Genomic DNA, 17,037 nt, shown 5'->3' on the forward strand with positions numbered 1-17,037 from the left:
ACACCGAGTTTCGTTAGACGCGGATGACCTATTGCTATACGTGTCGGACCCAGCGGGGGGGATGATAGAGGTTATGCGAATCTTGAGGAGGTTCGGGGAATTTTCGGGGTATAGGTTAAACATGGGGAAGAGTGAATTATATGTCATACATCCAGGGGACCAGAGTAGAGAGATAGAAGGCTTACCGCTAAGGAAAGTGGAAAGAAACTTCCGATACTTGGGGATTCAGATCGCTAGGAGCTGGGGAACCTTGCACAGACTTAATCTGACACGGCTGGTAGAACAAATGGAGGAGGACTTTAAGAGGTGGGACATGCAGCCTTTATCGCTGGCGGGCAGGGTGCAAGCAATTAAGATGATGGTCCTCCCGAGGTTCTTATTTGTATTTCAATGTCTCCCTATTTTAATCACCAGGACCTTTTTTAATAAAATAGATAGGAGCATTACGAGCTTTGTGTGGGCAGGGAAAGTTCCGAGAGTAAGGAGGGGGTTCCTTCAGCGCAGTAGGGACAGAGGAGGACTGGCACTACCGAATTTGGGAGATTATTATTGGGCCGCCAATGTGGCAATGATACGTAGATGGATGATGGAGGGTGAGGGAGCGGCGTGGAAAAGGCTGGAGAGAAGGTCCTGTAAAGGGACGAGTCTAGAGGCGCTGGTGACGGCGCCGCTACCGTTCTCACCGAAAAAGTGCACCACGAACCCGGTGGTGGCGGCAACACTGAACATATGGGGACAGTGGAGGCGACAGAGAGGGGTGCGGGGAGCCCTGGTGGGGTCCCCTATCAGGAACAACCATAGATTCGCCCCAGGAAGAATGGATGGAGGATTTCAAAGCTGGTACCAGTTGGGAATTAGGAAGGTGGGAGATTTATTCATAGATGGGACTTTTGCGAGATTGGGAGCACTGGAGGAAAAGTATAAGTTACCCCGGGGGAATTTCTTGAGATATATGCAGGTGAGGGCGTTTACGAGACAACAGGTGAGGGAATTTCCGCGGCTCCCGACACAGGGGATACAGGACAGGGTGCTTTCAGGGGTGTGGGTCGGAGAGGGCAAGGTGTCAGAGATTTATAGTGAGATGAGGGAAGGGGGGGAGGAGTCGGTGGGCGAACTAAAAAGAAAGTGGGAAGAAGAATTAGGGGAGGAGATAGAGGAGGGTATGTGGGCTGATGCCCTAAGCAGGGTAAATTCCTCTTCCTCATGCGCCAGGCTTAGCCTGATTCAATTTAAGGTGCTACATAGAGCACACATAACGGGGGCAAGATTGAGCAGGTTCTTTGGAGTGGAGGACAAATGTGGGAGGTGTGGCGGGAGCCCGGCAAACCACGCACATATGTTTTGGGCGTGCCCGGCACTGGAAGGGTTTTGGAAGGGAGTGATGGGAGTGATTTCGCAGGTGGTGAAGGCCCGGGTCAAACCAGGCTGGGGGTTAGCTCTATTTGGAGTTGCGGAAGAGCCGTGAGTGCAAGAGGCAAAAGAGGCCGATGTCATGGCCTTTGCGTCCCTAGTAGCCCGGCGCAGGATCCTACTCATGTGGAAGGAGGCGAAATCCCCCGGACTGGAGACCTGGGTAAACGATATGGCGGGGTGTATTAAACTGGAGCAGATAAAGTTTGCCCTGAGAGGATCGGCTCAAGGGTTCACCAGGCGGTGGCAGCCATTTCTCGACTACCTAGGGGAACGTTAGAGGGAAGACGGATGACCAGCAGCAGCAACCCAGGGGGGAGGGGGGGGGGAGGGGGGGAGGCAGTTGAGTATAGGTCAATAGAGTACGAGGTTTTGTTACTTGTATATTATTATTATTATTATTATTGTTAAAAAGTTTAAAAATTTCTGTTTTGTTACTGTTATCGTTTCGCTTGTTTTGTAAGGGGGAAAAATGTTGCTCAGGGAAAAAAATTTCAATAAAATATATATATTTTTTAAAAAGAAGGTGCAGAGCCTTCTGCTGGACTCATCCAGCTGGATTTGCCAAAATCCATGTGACGCATCTAACTTGGTGAAAAAACGTGCGTGTACCATCTCACTGGTGAGTTCCTCCCGCTTTGGGATGGGGTAGTGTTCACGCATTATATTCTTATTGAGATCCTTGGGATCAATGCAGATGCGCAGGTCTCCCGAAGGCTTTCGAATACACACCATCGAGCTGACCCAGTCAGTCGGTTCGGTTACCTTGGAAATGATGCCCTGTTGCTGAAGATCCTTGAGCTGTGTCTTCAGGCGCTTCCTCAGCGGAGCCGGGACCCAGCGCGGTGCGTGGACCGCTGGCTTGGCATTTCCGTTGTAGCCCAGGAGCCTGCAGACTGCTGGAAGAAACTTGGGGGCTTCATGATGCGTTTGAAATCTGCCTGTGAGAGGAGGTTGGCAGAAGCACCTGTGTCCAGCTTAAACTGGATGGAGCAGTGGTTGACCTGCATCACCGCAGCCCATTCGTCCACAGAATCCACAGCGAGGATGGATTGAATTTGTGATGAGTTAGATGTGGTATATTCGCATTTGGTAATGATGCCCACACAGTAGGCCGAGTCCAGGCATTCTTCCTCTGGATCCGTAGTGCTGCCAGGTTCAGAATCCTGTAATTGTTGTTGCACACTCTGAACGCGCCGTCGTCGGAATTGGGAGCGCTGACCCCTGACTGGTGGTGTAGACCTGCACAAGGCTGCATAGTGTCCAGGCTTCCCGCAGTTTAAACGTCACCTGCCTCTTGCAGGGCAGTGTTTCTTTAAGTGGGCGTTGCCGCAGTTCGAGCACGTCATGATGTCAGCGTCCTGACGCTCCGCGCGTCGTCGCACATGCGCATTGCAGGTGTCGGCTGCTTCGTTATCCCGTTCGCATCGCGCATGCGTGGGGCCCCGGGAAAAGCGTGCAAAATGGCCGCTTTCATCAAGGCTGAGGCACTGCATCCGGGGGATGGCCTGCACACTCTCTGCCTCATGGGAGGCAAGTTTCTCATTTTCAGCCGATTTGTTCTGGGCATAGCGATTTTTGGTGTGCTGATGCACTGTGTATGTTTCAATCGCGACTGGCAAGGTCATATGCTTGATTTTCAGTAACGCTCCCTCAGAGGATCAGTGTGAACTCCAAAAATGATTTGGTCTCTGATCATGGAGTCAGCAATATCACCAAAGTTGCAGGACAGCGCTAGCAGGCGGAGGTTAGTTAAGAAGGAGTTGAAAGATTCATCTTTACCTTGTAGATGCTGTTTGAATATGTAGCGATCGAAAATATCATTGGTGTCCACTTCACAGTGACTGTCAAACTTGTCCAGGATGGTCTGAAACCGTCTTGTCCTGGTCTTTGGTGAAGTGAAAAGAGTTGGAGAGTTCGATGGCTTGATCACCCGCTGTTGAGAGGAGAAGTGCGATCTTCCTTGCATCAGACGCACCCATGAGGTCTGAAGCTTCGATGTACAGCAGAAACCTTTGCTTGAATGTCAGCCAGTTGGCACTGAGATTGCCGGAGGTCCTGAGCTGGTGAGGAGCCGGAATCTTCTCCATGGTGCCGGGATACATTCGCTGGTCGTCACGGAACGGACTGAGGTAAACCACCTAGATTAAGCAGTCTCCTGGTAGCATGATGTGTTATGTACTCTGGGATAACACAGGCTGCAACTGGATGCAACTTTAACCAAAAGATACTCCAGACCTTGAAGTTAGTTCAATCTGATTTATTGAACCAGTAGCACAGTTAGCACAGTTCTCTATAAGTTCGACTCTCTGCTAACCAAACTGTGGTTACTCTGTCTGACTGAACCAGACTAGCTCTTAACCACGTGCTGGAGGTGTGATACTGTATACACACCCTGACTCACTCTGTAGATGTTCATCAGTGGAAAGAGGCGGAGTGTGAGTGCCTTGTGCCTTTTATAGTGAGATACCACCCCTGAGTGTCCTGCCTGCTCATTGGTCATGTCCTGTTCTCTGTGTTCATTAGCTGTCTGTCTGTGCCTGTCTGTATATCATTATCTGCATGTCTGCATATCATGACAGGAATTACAGAGATAGGGAGGATTGTAGGATCTGGAGGGTGTTACAGGGATAGGGAGGGGTATAGGGTCTGGAGGGGGTTACAGAGATAGGGAGGGGTATAGGGGCTGGAGGAGGTTACAGAGATAGGGAGGAGTGTAGGAGCTGGAGGAGGTTATAGAGATCGGGAGGGTTGTAGGGGTTGGAGGTGGAGACAGAGATAGGGAGGGGTATAGGTACTGGAGGAGGTTACAGAGATAGGGACGAGTGTAGGGGCTGGAGGAGGTTACAGAGATAGGGAGTGGTGTAGGGGCTGGAGGAGGTTACAGTGATAGGGAGGGGTGTAAGGGCTGGAGGAGGTTACAGAGATAGGGATGTTTTTGGGGGCTGGAGGAGGTTACAGAGATTGGGAGGGGTGTAGGGGCTGAAGGAGGTGACAGTGATAGGGAGGGGTGTAAGGACTGGAGGAGGTTACAGAGATAGGGAGGGGTATGTGGGCTGGAGGAGGTTACAGAGATAGGGATGGTTTTTCGGGCTGGAGGAGGTTACAGGGATAGGAGGGGTGTAAGGGCTGGAGGAGCTTACAGAGATAGGGATGGTTTTTGGGGCTGGAGGAGGTTATAGAGATAGGGAGGGGTGTAGGGGCTGGAGGAGGTTACAGTGATATGGAGGGGTGTAAGGGCTGGAGGAGGCTACAGAGATAGGGAGGGGTCTAGGGGCTGGAGGAGATTACAGAGAAGGGAGGGGTGTAGGGGGCTGGATTAGGTTACTGAGATAGGGAGGGGTCTAGGGACTGGAGGAGATTACAGAGATAGGGAGGGGTGTAGGGCCTGGAGGAGGTTACAGGGATAGGGAGGGGTGTAAGGGCTGGAGGAGGTTACAGAGATAGGGAGGGGTGTAGGGGCTGGAGGAGGTTACAGAGATAGGGATGGTTTTTGGGGCTGGAGGAGGTTACAGAGATAGGGAGCGGTGTCAGGGCTGGAGGAGGTTACAGAGATAGGGATGGTTTTTTGGGCTGGACGAGGATACAGAGATGGGGATTTTTTGGGGGGCTGGAAGAGGTTACAGAGATAGGGAGGAGGTGTTGGGGCTGGGGAGGTTACAGAGATAGTGATGGTTTTTGGGGCTGGAGGAGATTACAGAGATGGGGGGGTGTAAGGGCTGGGGAGGTTACAGAGTTAGGGAGGGGGTATTGGGGCTGGGGAGGTTACAGAGATAGGGAGGGGTGTAAGGGCTGGAGGAGGTTACCGAGATAGTGATGGTTTTTGGGGCTGGAGGAGATTACAGAGATAGGCGGGGGTGTAAGGGCTGGAGGAGGTTACAGAGATAGGGAGGGTTTTTGGGGCTGGAGGAGGTTACAGAGATAGGGATGGTTTTGGGGGCTGGAGGAGGTTACAGAGATAGGGATGGCTTTTGGGTCTGGAGGAGGTTACAGAGATAGGATGGTTTTGGGGGCTGGAGGAGGTTGCAGAGATAGGGATGGTTTGCGGGGCTGGGGAGGTTACAGAGATAGGGAGCGGTCTAGGGGCTGGAGGATGTTACAGTGATAGGGAAGGGTGTAGGGGCTGGAGGAGGTTACAGAGATAGGGAGCAGTGTAAGGGCTGGATTAGGTTACAGAGATAGGGAGCGGTGTACAGGGCTGGAGGAGGTTACAGAGATAGGGAGGGATGTAGAGGCTGGAGGAGGTTACAGAGATAAGGAGGGGGTGTTGGGACTCAAAAGAGCCACAAGAGAGGATAGAGAGAGAGGGGTATGTAGATTGGAAAGCAGGCAGAAAATGAGGACAGGGATATAGAGAGAAGGAGGGAAGGAGAGAAAGGATAGCGAGAGAGGGGACAGAGAGAGCACTCTTACCTGGAGCACAGTACGGGATCATCTCATCCATTGCATCATTCAACCAATCTCTCGTCATGGAGCAAGTGTACTGGCCTGGAATAACACAGAGAGGAGAGCTGTGAGGCATCTCCCCAAAATATACACAGGATAAAGAGAGTGGTGCACTATCAATTACCACAAAGACGAGAGTAGTGGAATAATCGAGGCTTTATTGAGCAAAGATGTTGTGCCTCCTGTAGCTGGAACCAGAATGGCTGCAGCACCGGCGAGCACACACATTTATACACCACCTACTGGGCGGAGCCAACAGGCAGGGATTTACCCATGTACCTCTACTATACGGGCAGTGCCATAATACATGTAATATACTACTAGTGGTGACTACCACAGAGAGACAGAGTGAGAGAGACAGACAGAGAGATATACAGAGTGAGAGAGAGACAGAGAGAGTGAGAGAGATATATACAGAGCGAGAGAGGCAGAGAGAGTGAGATATACAGAGAGAGAGAGAGAGAGACAGAGAGAGAGAGAGACAGAGAGAGACAGACAGAGAGAGACAGACAGACAGAGAGAGAGAGTCAGAGCGAGAGAGAGACAGAGAGAGTGAGAGAGATATACAGAGAGAGAGGGAGACAGAGAGAGAGAGACAGAGCGAGAGAGACAGAGAGAGAGAGATACAGAGAGAGCGAGTAGGAGGGAGAGACTAAGCGAGAGAGACAGAGCTAAAGACAGAGAGAGATACAGAGAGAGTCAGAGAGAGACAGAGAGAGAGAGAGACAGAGCGAGAGACAGACAGAGAGAGAGAGTCAGAGCGAGAGAGAGACAGAGAGAGTGAGAGAGATATACAGAGAGAGAGGGAGACAGAGAGAGAGAGACAGAGCGAGAGAGACAGAGAGAGAGAGATACAGAGAGAGACAGAGAGAGAGAGTGAGAGAGAGAGACTAAGCGAGAGAGACAGAGCGAAAGAGAGAGAGATATACAGAGAGAGACACAGAGAGAAAGACAGAGAGAGACAAAGCGAGAGAGAGAGATACAGAGAGAGAGAGAGATATACAGAGAGAGAGGGAGACAGAGAGAGAGAGACAGAGCGAAAGAGAGAGAGATATACAGAGAGAGACAGAGAGAGAGAGACTAAGCGAGAGAGACAGAGCGAGAGAGAGACAGAGAGAGAGAGAGACAGAGAGAGAGAGAGACAGAGAGAGACAGACAGAGAGAGAGAGAGATATACAGAGAGAGAGGGAGACAGAGAGAGAGAGACAGAGCGAAAGAGAGAGAGATATACAGAGAGAGACAGAGAGAGAGAGACTAAGCGAGAGATAGAGCGAGAGAGAGACAGAGAGAGAGAGAGACAGAGAGAGAGAGAGAGACAGAGAGAGACAGACAGAGAGAGAGAGATATATACAGAGAGAGAGGGAGACTGAGAGAGAGAGACAGAGCGAAAGAGAGAGATATACAGAGAGAGACAGAGAGAGAGAGACAGAGAGAGAGAGACAAAGCGAGAGAGACAGAGAGAGAGACAGAGACAGAAAGAGAGAGCCAGAGCAAAAGAAAGAGAGACAGAGCGAGAGAGACAGAGCAAGAGAGAGACAGAGCGGGAGAGACAGAGCGAGAGAGATAGAGCGAGAGAGAGAGAGACAGACAGATGAGAGAGTGTGTGTACTGGCCTAGCAAACACAGAGAGGAGAGCTCAAAATATACACGGGATAGGTCAGAGAAGGAGAAAGTGAGAGGGAGAGCGAGAGAGAGATAGAGAGAGAGAGAGAGGGAGGGAGATACAGAGAGAGGGAGGGAGAGACACACGGAGAGAGACACAGAGAGAGAGAGAGAGACAGAGTGAGACAGACAGAGACAAGAAGAGAGCAAGATACAGAGAGACAGTGAGAGACACCTTACTCCACCTTTTTCTCCCTCACCCTGTCCTTTACTTACTCTTTCCTCCTAACCTTCTCCCCTTTTATCCCTCTCCATCCTATATCTCCCTCCCCGTTCCATACAACCTCTCCATCTCGAAAAACGATGAGTCAGACTATAGGAGGGAGATAGAGAACCGGGTGTAACAAAAATCTATCCCTCAATGTCAGAAAAACTAAGGAACTGGTCATTGACTTGAGGAAGCAAAGTATTGTACACATCCCTGTCGATGAGGCCGAGGTGAAGATGGTTAACAGCTTCAAATTCCGAGGTGTGCACATGACCAACACTCTGACCTGGTCCACCCACGTCGATGCTAGGACCAAGAAAGCACAACAACACCTATACTTCCTCAGGAAACAAAGGAAATTCGGCATGTCCACACTGACTCTTACCAATGTTTGCAGATGCACCATAGAAAGCATCCTATCTGGCTGCATCACAGCCTGGTATGGCAACTGCTCGGCCCAAGACCGTAAGGAACTTCAGAGAGTCGTGTTCTGTGATATAACTGTTGTAATGATGTGCACAGAACATCTTAGTTGTTTAACTCGAAAGATAAATTATTAACGAACACGTGGAAAGATAACTAACGAATTACTACATAGACAATGACTACTTAATGAATTCAGTCAATTCTCCTGGAGCTACTCGAAGTGTGACTATCTTCTAGTACGACTTACTACCAACTGCCAGGTGTCTCAAGTCACGTGATAGATATCTGACACCACCTGCTGGTCGGAGGTCGTACCAATGACTATGTGCACTGATGACTAAGTGCACCAATTGCATACATTGATGTGTACATGCATATCATCACACAGAGAGTTGTGAACACAGCTCGGTCCATCACACAAACCTGCCTCCCATCTACTGACTCTGTCTACACCTCCCGCTGCCTTGGGAAAGCGGGCAGCATAATCAAAGTCCAACTTCTTCCGTTGGTCAGGAGATACAGAAGTCTGAGAACACGGACTAACAGATTCAAAAACAGTTTCTTCCCCACTGTTACCAGACTCCTGAATGACCCTCTTGTGGATTGAACTAATCTCCCCACACACCTTCTCTACACTCCTGTATGCTTTACCTGACGCCGGTGTCAATGTATTTACAATGTGTATTTATGCATGCCCTATGTTTTTTTTCATGTATGGAATGATCTGTCTGTACTGTACACAGAACAATACTTTTCACTGTATCACGGTACCTGATGCGCAATCAATTACTCTCGAGACAAGGTGAGTCATAACTAATCGGCTTTAATCTGCTAGAACTGTTTCCCAGCAGCTTCGATACAGAAAGTGAAGGCTGCTGGGACGGCATCAGTTCTTATACCCCGCCTCTCAGGGCGGAGCTATGTATATCAGCCAATGGTAGACTTCTGGGTCTAGCCAATGGTCATCCACCTCTAAGGTACCGCAATACCTGTATTACCACATTCACCCCCTGTTAAAAAAGAGCCCGGCGGGGTGATGGCCAGCGTTAATGTCGCCTTTTGCATGGTATGACCAGGTATGGAGGTGCCGTGATGTCGAGGGTACTAGCAAAGTGTTCATGGTGCAGCAATCAGTCGATCGGGTGGCCTGGTCGTCCTTCTGGTGCGTCTGGGCTTCGGCGGTGATCCTGATGGGGGTCCCGGCGGTTGCGACTCCCGGAACGTGGTGTCGTCCTCCCAGGCAGCTTCGTCACCCCTAGGCCGTGCTGTTGGGGCGAAAAGTGGGCAGGGTGGGGGCGCCTGTAGGGGGCGTCGGTGCTTGTTCGGGCCTAGGTAGGGGCGGCGGAATACTGACCCTCCGGTCAGGTGCTGCGGGGAGGGTGGGGGTGGGGGCACTGGTGCGGGTGCACGTGGGGCTCCGGCGGGCGGCAGGTCCCGAAGGGAGACCGTGCCTTGGCAGCCGTCAGGGAACGCTACATAGGCGTACTGGGGGTTGGCGTGCAGCAGGTGGACCCTCTCAACCAACGGGTCCGACTTGTGCGCCCTCACATGTTTCCGAAGCAGGATGGGTCCGGGTGTCGCTAGCCAGGTTGGGAGCGAGGTCCCGGAGGAGGACTTCTTGGGGAAAACAAGGAGACGTTCATGAGGTGTCTGATTTGTGGTAGTACATAGCAGTGACCGAATGGCATGAAGGGCCACCGGGAGGACGTCCTGCCAGCGGGAGACTGGGAGATTCCTAGACCGTAGGGCCAGCAGGACGGTCTTCCAGACCGTTCCGTTCTCCCGTTCTCCCTCTCTACCTGCCCGTTTGCCCGGGGGTTGTAACTGGTCGTCCTGCTCGAGGGGGCCTTTGAAGTCCAGACTGAGGCGTTCAAAGGGACGGGAAGCCGTTATCAGGTGCGCCCTCTCTGGCCTGTAGAAGTGCGGTTTGCATTCCGTGCAGATTTGGCAGTCCCTGGTGACGGTCCTGACCTCCTCGATTGAGTAGGGCAGGTTGCGGGTCTTGATAAAATGACAGAGATGAATGACCCCCGGGTGGCAGAGGTCCTTGTGGAGGGATCGGAGGCGGTCCACTTGTGCGGTGGCACAAGTGCCGCGGGACAGGGCATCAGGAGGCTCGTTCAGCTTCCCCGGACGGTACAAGATCTCGTAATTGTAGGTGGAGAGTTCTATCCTCCACCGCAAGATCTTGTCGTTCTTAATCTTGCCCCGCTGCGCATTATCGAACATGAAGGCAACCGACCGTTGGTCCGTGAGGAGACTGAATCTCCTGCCGGGCAGGTAATGCCTCCAGTGTCGCACAGCTTCTACTATGGCCTGGGCCTCCTTTTCGACCGAGGAGTGGCGAATTTCGGAAGCATGGAGGGTACGGGAGAAGAAGGCCACAGGCCTGCCCGCTTGGTTCAGGGTGGCCGCCAGAGCTACGTTGGACGCATCACTCTCGACCTGGAAGGGGAGGGACTCGTCGATGGCGCGCATCGTGGCTTTTGCAATGTCTACTTTGATGCTGCTGAAGGCCTGGCGGGCCTCCGTCGACAGGGGGAAGGTCGTGGACTGGATCAGGGGTCGGGCCTTGTGTGCGTAATTGGGGACCCACTGTGCATAATAGCTGAAGAACCCGAGGCAGCGCTTTAGGGCCTTGGGGCAGTGAGGGAGGGGGAACTCCATGAGGGGGCGCATGCGCTCAGGGTCGGGGCCTATGACTCCACTTCGCACTACGTAGCCTAGAATGGCTAGACGGTCGGTGCTAAACACGCATTTATCCTTATTGTAGGTCAGGTTAAGGATATTCGCGGTCTGGAGAAATTTTCGGAGGTTGGTGTCGTGGTCCTGCTGGTCATGGCCGCAGATGGTGACGTTAGCAAGATACGGGAACGTTGCGCGTAAGCCGTACCGGTCAACCATTCGGTCCATCTCTCGTTGGAAGACCGAGACCCCGTCCGTGACACCGAAGGGAACCCTTAAAAAGTGATAGAGCTGCCCATCTGCTTCGAAGGCAGTGTACTGGCGGTCACCATTACGGAGGGGTAGCTGGTGGTAGGCAGACTTGAGATCCACCGTGGAGAAAACCTTGTATTGAGCGATCCTGTTCACCAGGTCAGCTATACGGGGGAGAGGGTACGCGTCCAGCTGCGTAAACTTGTTGATGGTCTGGCTGTAGTCAATGACCATCCTGTGTTTCTCCCTGGTCTTTACCACCACTACTTGAGCATTCCAGGGACTGTTGCTCGTTTCGATGACCCCTTCTCTGAGCAGCCTCTGGACCTCCTACCTGATGAAGGTCCGGTCCTGGGCACTGTACCGTCTGCTCTTGGTGGCGACGGGTTTGCAATCCGTGCTGACGTTCGCAAACAGGGAAGGCGGGTCGACCTTAAGGGTCGCGAGGCCGCAGACAGTAAGGGGGGGGATAGGGCCGCCAAATTTAAAAGTCAGGCTTGGCAGATGGCACTGGAAATCCAGCCCCAGGAGAGTAGCTGCGCAGAGGTGCGGCAGGACATACAGGCGGAAATTGTGGAATTCCCTGCCTTGGACAGTGAGGTTCGCTAGGCAGAACCCCTTTATCTCCACCGCGTGTGACCCGGAGGCCAGGGAGATCCTCTGGTTTACGGGATGGGTGACAAGAGAACAGCGCCTTACCGTGTCGGGGTGAACAAAGCTTTCGTTGCTCCCAGAGTCGATCAAACACGACGTCTCGGGGCCGTTGATGGAGATCGCCGTTGTAGCTTCCGCAAGCGTCCGGGGCCGACTCTGGTCCAGAGTCACCGAGGCCAGCTGCAGTAATGGAGAGTTCTGCTTGGGCAGCGTGTAGTCAGCTGTGCTGGGGGCCTGGGGCCCCATCCAAGATGGCCCATGGGTCGCACATGGAGTCCGGGGATGAAGAAGATGGCGGCGGCGAGGGACAAAATGGCTGCGCCCACCCGTCCAGCGTGGTATCTGGGGGGCAAAATGGCTTCGCACGTGGCCTGAGGATAGGGGGGTGGCGGTGGGCGCTGGACGGCCGGGGCCTGAAAGGGGGGCTGTCGATAGTCGCTGGAGACCGCGGCCACGGCGCGGGCCTGGCAGACCCCGACATAGTGGCCCTTCTTGCCGCACCCTTTGCAGGTGGCGGTGCGGGCCGGGCAGCGCGGGCGGGGATGATTCGCCTGCCCGCAGAAGAAACAACGTTGTCCGGCGGCGTTAGCGGGCCGTCTCGCCGCGCAGGCTTGCGGGGTCAGGGGGAACGTCTGAGGGGCTGCCGCTACGGGGTGCCATGCAGCCCAGGGGGCCGCCGCGCATCCGGGAGCAAAGGACAGCGCGTTTTTATAGGCAACGTCCATGGACCCTGCCAGGGCCCGTGTCTCAGTAAGTCCCAGAGTGTCCATTTCGAGGAGCCTTCGGTAGATATCGGGGGAGGTCATACCTGCCACGAAAGCATCCCTGATCAAAAGTTCCGTGTGCTCGTTCCCCGAAACTGGAGGGCAGCCACAGTTTCGGCCCAGCACCAGCAGCGCCCGGTAGAAGTCTTCCAACGTTTCCTCGGGGCTTTGCCTCCTAGTCGCCAGCAGGTGACAAGCGTAGACCTGGTTCACAGGGTGGGTATAATGTCCTTCTAGCAGCTCGATCGCTGCAGCATAATTCTCCGCCTCCTCGATCAGAGGGTAGATCCCAGGGCTGACCCGTGAGTGTAGAAGGTGCATCTTTTGTCTTTCCGTGGGGGTGCCGGCGGCCATGTCGAGGTAGCCCTTAAAGCACGCCAGCCAATGTTTGAAGATAGCAGCAGAGTTGTCCGCGTGGGGGCTGAGCTGAAGGCACTCCGGTTTGATACGGAGATCCATCACCTCAACCGGAGTTCTAGCAGATTAAATTGATGCGCAATCAATTACTCTCAAGACAAGGTAAGTCATAACTAATCGGCTTTAATCTGCTAGAACTATTTCCCAGCAGCTTCGATACAGAAAGTGAAGGCTGCTGGGATGGCATCAGTTCTTATTCTCCGCCTCTCAGGGCGGAGCTATGTAAATCGGTCAATGGTAGACTCCTGGGTCTAGCCAATGGTCATCACCTCTCAGGTACTGCAATATCTGGTATCACCACAGTGCACGTGACAATAAACAAATCCAATCCTCTATCTAACACGCTCTCTTTATCTCTCCACTTCTTCACTCCCATTTTCCCTCCCCCTCTCCCAACCTCTGTCCCTTCTCTCTCTTCCTCTCTCCCCCTCTCTCTCTGTCTCTCTCTCGCCATCTTCCCTTCTCTCTTTACCCTCTCTCTCTCCCACTTCCTTTCACCTCCCTCCCTCTCTCTCTCGCTGCCTCCCACAATCGCCGTCTCCTCTCCCTCTACCCATTCCTTCTCACCCCTCTCCCTTTCTCCCTCCCTTCCTGCTCCCTCCATCTCGCACCCACCCTTCCTCTCCCTCTGTCCCCCTCTCTCTCCCTCTATCCCCCTCTCTCTCCCCCCTCCTCTCTTGCTCCCCCTCCCTATCTCTCCTGTCCTCTGTACTCACCACTTCCCTGCGTCATCATCATATATCGTTCGTTGCACGTGTATTTGATCTCAGAAAGGTAGCCGTTCCTCACGGAGCTCCCCTTCAGCGTCCGGAACCTTCCATTGTCCAGCTTCTCCGGGACCCCACAATCAATGACTGAAAGAGTCAGGAGGGAAATGGACGTCAGCGACAGGTCATAGAATCTACAGTGCAGAAGGCGGTCATTCAGCCCATTGTGTCTGCACCGGCCCTTGGAAAGAGCACACCATCCAACCCACACCTCCACCCCCATCCCCGTAAACCAGTAACCCCACCTAACAGACTCCGCACAGACAGTGACCCAAGCCGGGTATCGAACCTGGGACCCTGGAGCTGTGAGGCAACTGTGCTAACCACAGTGCTACCGTGCCGCCCATGTAGCATGGAACTGTGGGACTGGGAGGGGAGGAGCGTGAATGTGGAAAGGGTTGAGAGCAGGGTTTGTCCAGAGAGCGGGGGGGAAAGGGGGGGGCTAGCAGAGGAGATGGGCCAGAAGGCCTGGTTTCTTGCTTCTGTATTCCGTGCACTGTGTTGCACCCTTCACCTGGAACCTCCCAATTGTTCCCTGAACATTTCTTCAATTTACTTTGCTCCTTTATAGTTTGATGAGGCGGGTGAAGGCTGATTTGGCAAAGTGGGACAACGGGCAGGCAGTTAAAATCAATGTGTTACCGCGATCTTTGTTCCTATTCCAGTGCTTGCCGGTCTTGAAACTGAAGTCTGTCTTCAAGGAGGTGGCCTAATTGATCATCTTGTTTATTTGGTGGGGGGGGGGTAAGCTGGCAACGGCACCGCTCCTTATGGTATCCCACCGGTGATGGTGGGCAGTTTGAAGATCTGGAGGCAGTTTAGCCAAGATTTTAAGCTGGGGACGGGTCAGGGGGAATGCCGATTAACGGGAATCATGGGTTTTAGCCGGGGAGGATGGATGCGAGGTTTCGGAGATGGGATGAGAGGGTGATTAAGGAAATGAAGGATCTGTTTCTTGGGGGACGATTTGCGAGCTTGGAGGAGCTGGGAGAGAAGTATGGATTGGCGCAGGGGGAAGGGTTTTGCAAGGAAGGTTTTCCCGACCTTCCCGCGAGCGCCAACCTCCTCGTTGCTGAAGGTGGTGCCGTCAGCGGGGAGGGGTGGGGGGGGGGGGGGTGGGTTTGGAGAGGGGGGGGGCTGGAGAGGGGGCTTGTTTCGGGGGTTTACAAGAGGATTCTGGAGGAGGATAGGGTGTCCATGGAGGGGGTTAAGGTGAAGTGGACGGAAGAGCTATGGGGGAGGTTCAATGGAAGAGGGACTGTGGTGCGAGGTGTTGCGGAGGATAAACACCTCAACCTCGTGCGCGAGGTTGGGGCTGATACAGCTGAAGGTCTTGTGTAGGGAGCACCTCAGGAGGGTGAGGCTGAGAGGGGTGGAGGATGTCTGTGAGCGATGTGGGAGGGGCCCTGCAAGCCACGTTGATATGATTTGGTCATGCCCAAAGCTGGAAAGGTATTGGCGGGTGGTATTTAGCGCTGTCTTGGGGGGTTTTCATATGGACGTGGAGCCGGGTCCCCATGAGGCCATTTTCGGGGTGTTGAACCACCCCGAGCTGCAGGCGGGTGCGGGGCGGATGTTTTAACCATCGTCTCGCTGATTGCTCATAGACCCGGTCGTGTTAAGTTGGAGGTTATTGTGTTATGTAATTTGGAATAACACAAGCTGCCACTTGATGCAGTTTTGAGTAAAAGATGCTTCAGACTTTGAAGTGAGTTCAATGTGTTTCATTGAACTATTAGCACAGTTCTCAATGAGTTCGACTCTCTGCTAATCTAAATGTAGTAACTCAGTCTAACTGAACCAGCCTTGCTCTAAGCCCCGTGCTGGGGTGTGATGCTGAGGATACACCCTGTCTCACTCTGTAGATGTTGGTCTGTGGAAAGAGGCGGGGTGTGAGTGCCTCATCCCTTTTATAGTGAGATACCACCCCTGAGTGTCCTGACTGCTCATTGGTCATGTCCTATTCTATGTGTTCATTAGCTGCATGTTTGCATATCATGTCATCTCCCCTTTTTTTAAAAAATGTTTTGTTGGCGTATGTGAATGTATTTACATGTGAATGAGTCTGTCTAACGTGACTGGTGGAGGACAACAGAACAGAGCAAACAAAACAAACATTCACAAGTCCAGTCTCTGAGGCTTGCGTCTGATCCTGGTCGACCGCCGGAGAGGTGGCGGTGGGGACGACGGCGCCTTGACAGGCGGGACGGAAGCCTGACTGGTGGCCTCGTGGTGCGAGGTATCAGCAGGTGGCAATTCAACATATGGAAATGGAGGAGAAAGTGGTTGCGGGCAAGCAACTTTGCGCAGTGCCCGTCGATTCCTTCGCACGATGGAGCCATCAGCCATACGTACAACATAAGAGCAGGGCACGGCCTGTCGAACAATGACAGCCGGGGCAGACCACGCACCATCCGGTATCTGGATCCTGTCAGTGTCTGCTGGGGATAGCACGGCCAGAACGGTGGCATGGGCACCATGGCCATGTTTTCGACGGTCTCTGAGCTGCTGCATCTTCTGCAGCACCGGGAGGTGATCCAGGTTGGGCAGGTGTATGGCTGGAAGAATCGTCCGCAGGTCCCTGTTCATCAGGAGTTGAGCTGGCGACATGCCAGTGGACAATGGAGTCGCCCTGTACGCGAGCAGTGCAAGGTGTATGTCGGAAGCAGAGTCTGCGGCCTTGCAAATGAGCTGTTTCACAATGTGCACCCCTTTCTCGACTTTTCCATTGGACTGCGGATAGTGCGGACTGGAGGTGACATGCTGGAAATTGTATGACCTGGCAAATGTGGACCATTCTCGACTGTTAAAGCACGGGCCATTGTCGCTCATGACGGTGATTGGGATGCCATGACTTGAGAACGTCTCCTTACAGGCTTTGATGACGGTCCGAGAGGTGAGGTCCGGGGGCTTCAGCACCTCAGGGCAATTCGAGAAATAGTCGATGATCAATACGTAGTCGTGGCCATTTGCATGAAAGCGGTCAATGCCAACCTTGGACCACGGAGAGGTCACTATGTCGTGCTGCTGGAGCGTCTCCTTGCTCTGCGCTGGCTGGAACCGCTGACAGGGAGCACAATTCAGGACCATGTTCATGATGTCTTGGCTGAAGCCAGGCCAGTAGACAGCTAGCCGGGCTCTGCATCTGCACTTCTCAACGCCCAGGCGTCCCTCATGAATCTGGCGCAGCACCAAGCTCTGGAGACTGAGGGAATGACAATCCTGTCCCGCTTGAGGAGGATACCATCAATCACCGTCAGGTCATCCTTCACATTGTAAAATTGTGGGCACTGACCTTTCTGCCAGCCATTGGTGAGGTGTGGATGACGCGCTGCAAGAGGGGGTC

General features: G+C 53.3%; 1 protein-coding gene across 1 annotated transcript in view; it reads right to left on the reverse strand.

Annotated features, from left to right (window-relative positions):
* Positions 1-17,037, reverse strand: part of LOC140392933 (complement C1r-A subcomponent-like) — a 270,575-nt gene that overhangs the window by 13,137 nt on the left and 240,401 nt on the right. Inside the window, exons 9-10 of the mRNA XM_072478713.1 lie at positions 13,641-13,778; positions 5,824-5,898 (exon numbers count right to left, since the gene is read on the reverse strand). Of these exons, the coding sequence (XP_072334814.1) occupies positions 5,824-5,898; positions 13,641-13,778 (213 nt within the window). The remainder of the gene's footprint in view (positions 1-5,823; positions 5,899-13,640; positions 13,779-17,037) is intronic.

This window comes from Scyliorhinus torazame, chromosome 16 (assembly GCF_047496885.1).
Source record: "Scyliorhinus torazame isolate Kashiwa2021f chromosome 16, sScyTor2.1, whole genome shotgun sequence".
NCBI classification, from domain to species: Eukaryota; Metazoa; Chordata; class Chondrichthyes; order Carcharhiniformes; family Scyliorhinidae; genus Scyliorhinus; species Scyliorhinus torazame.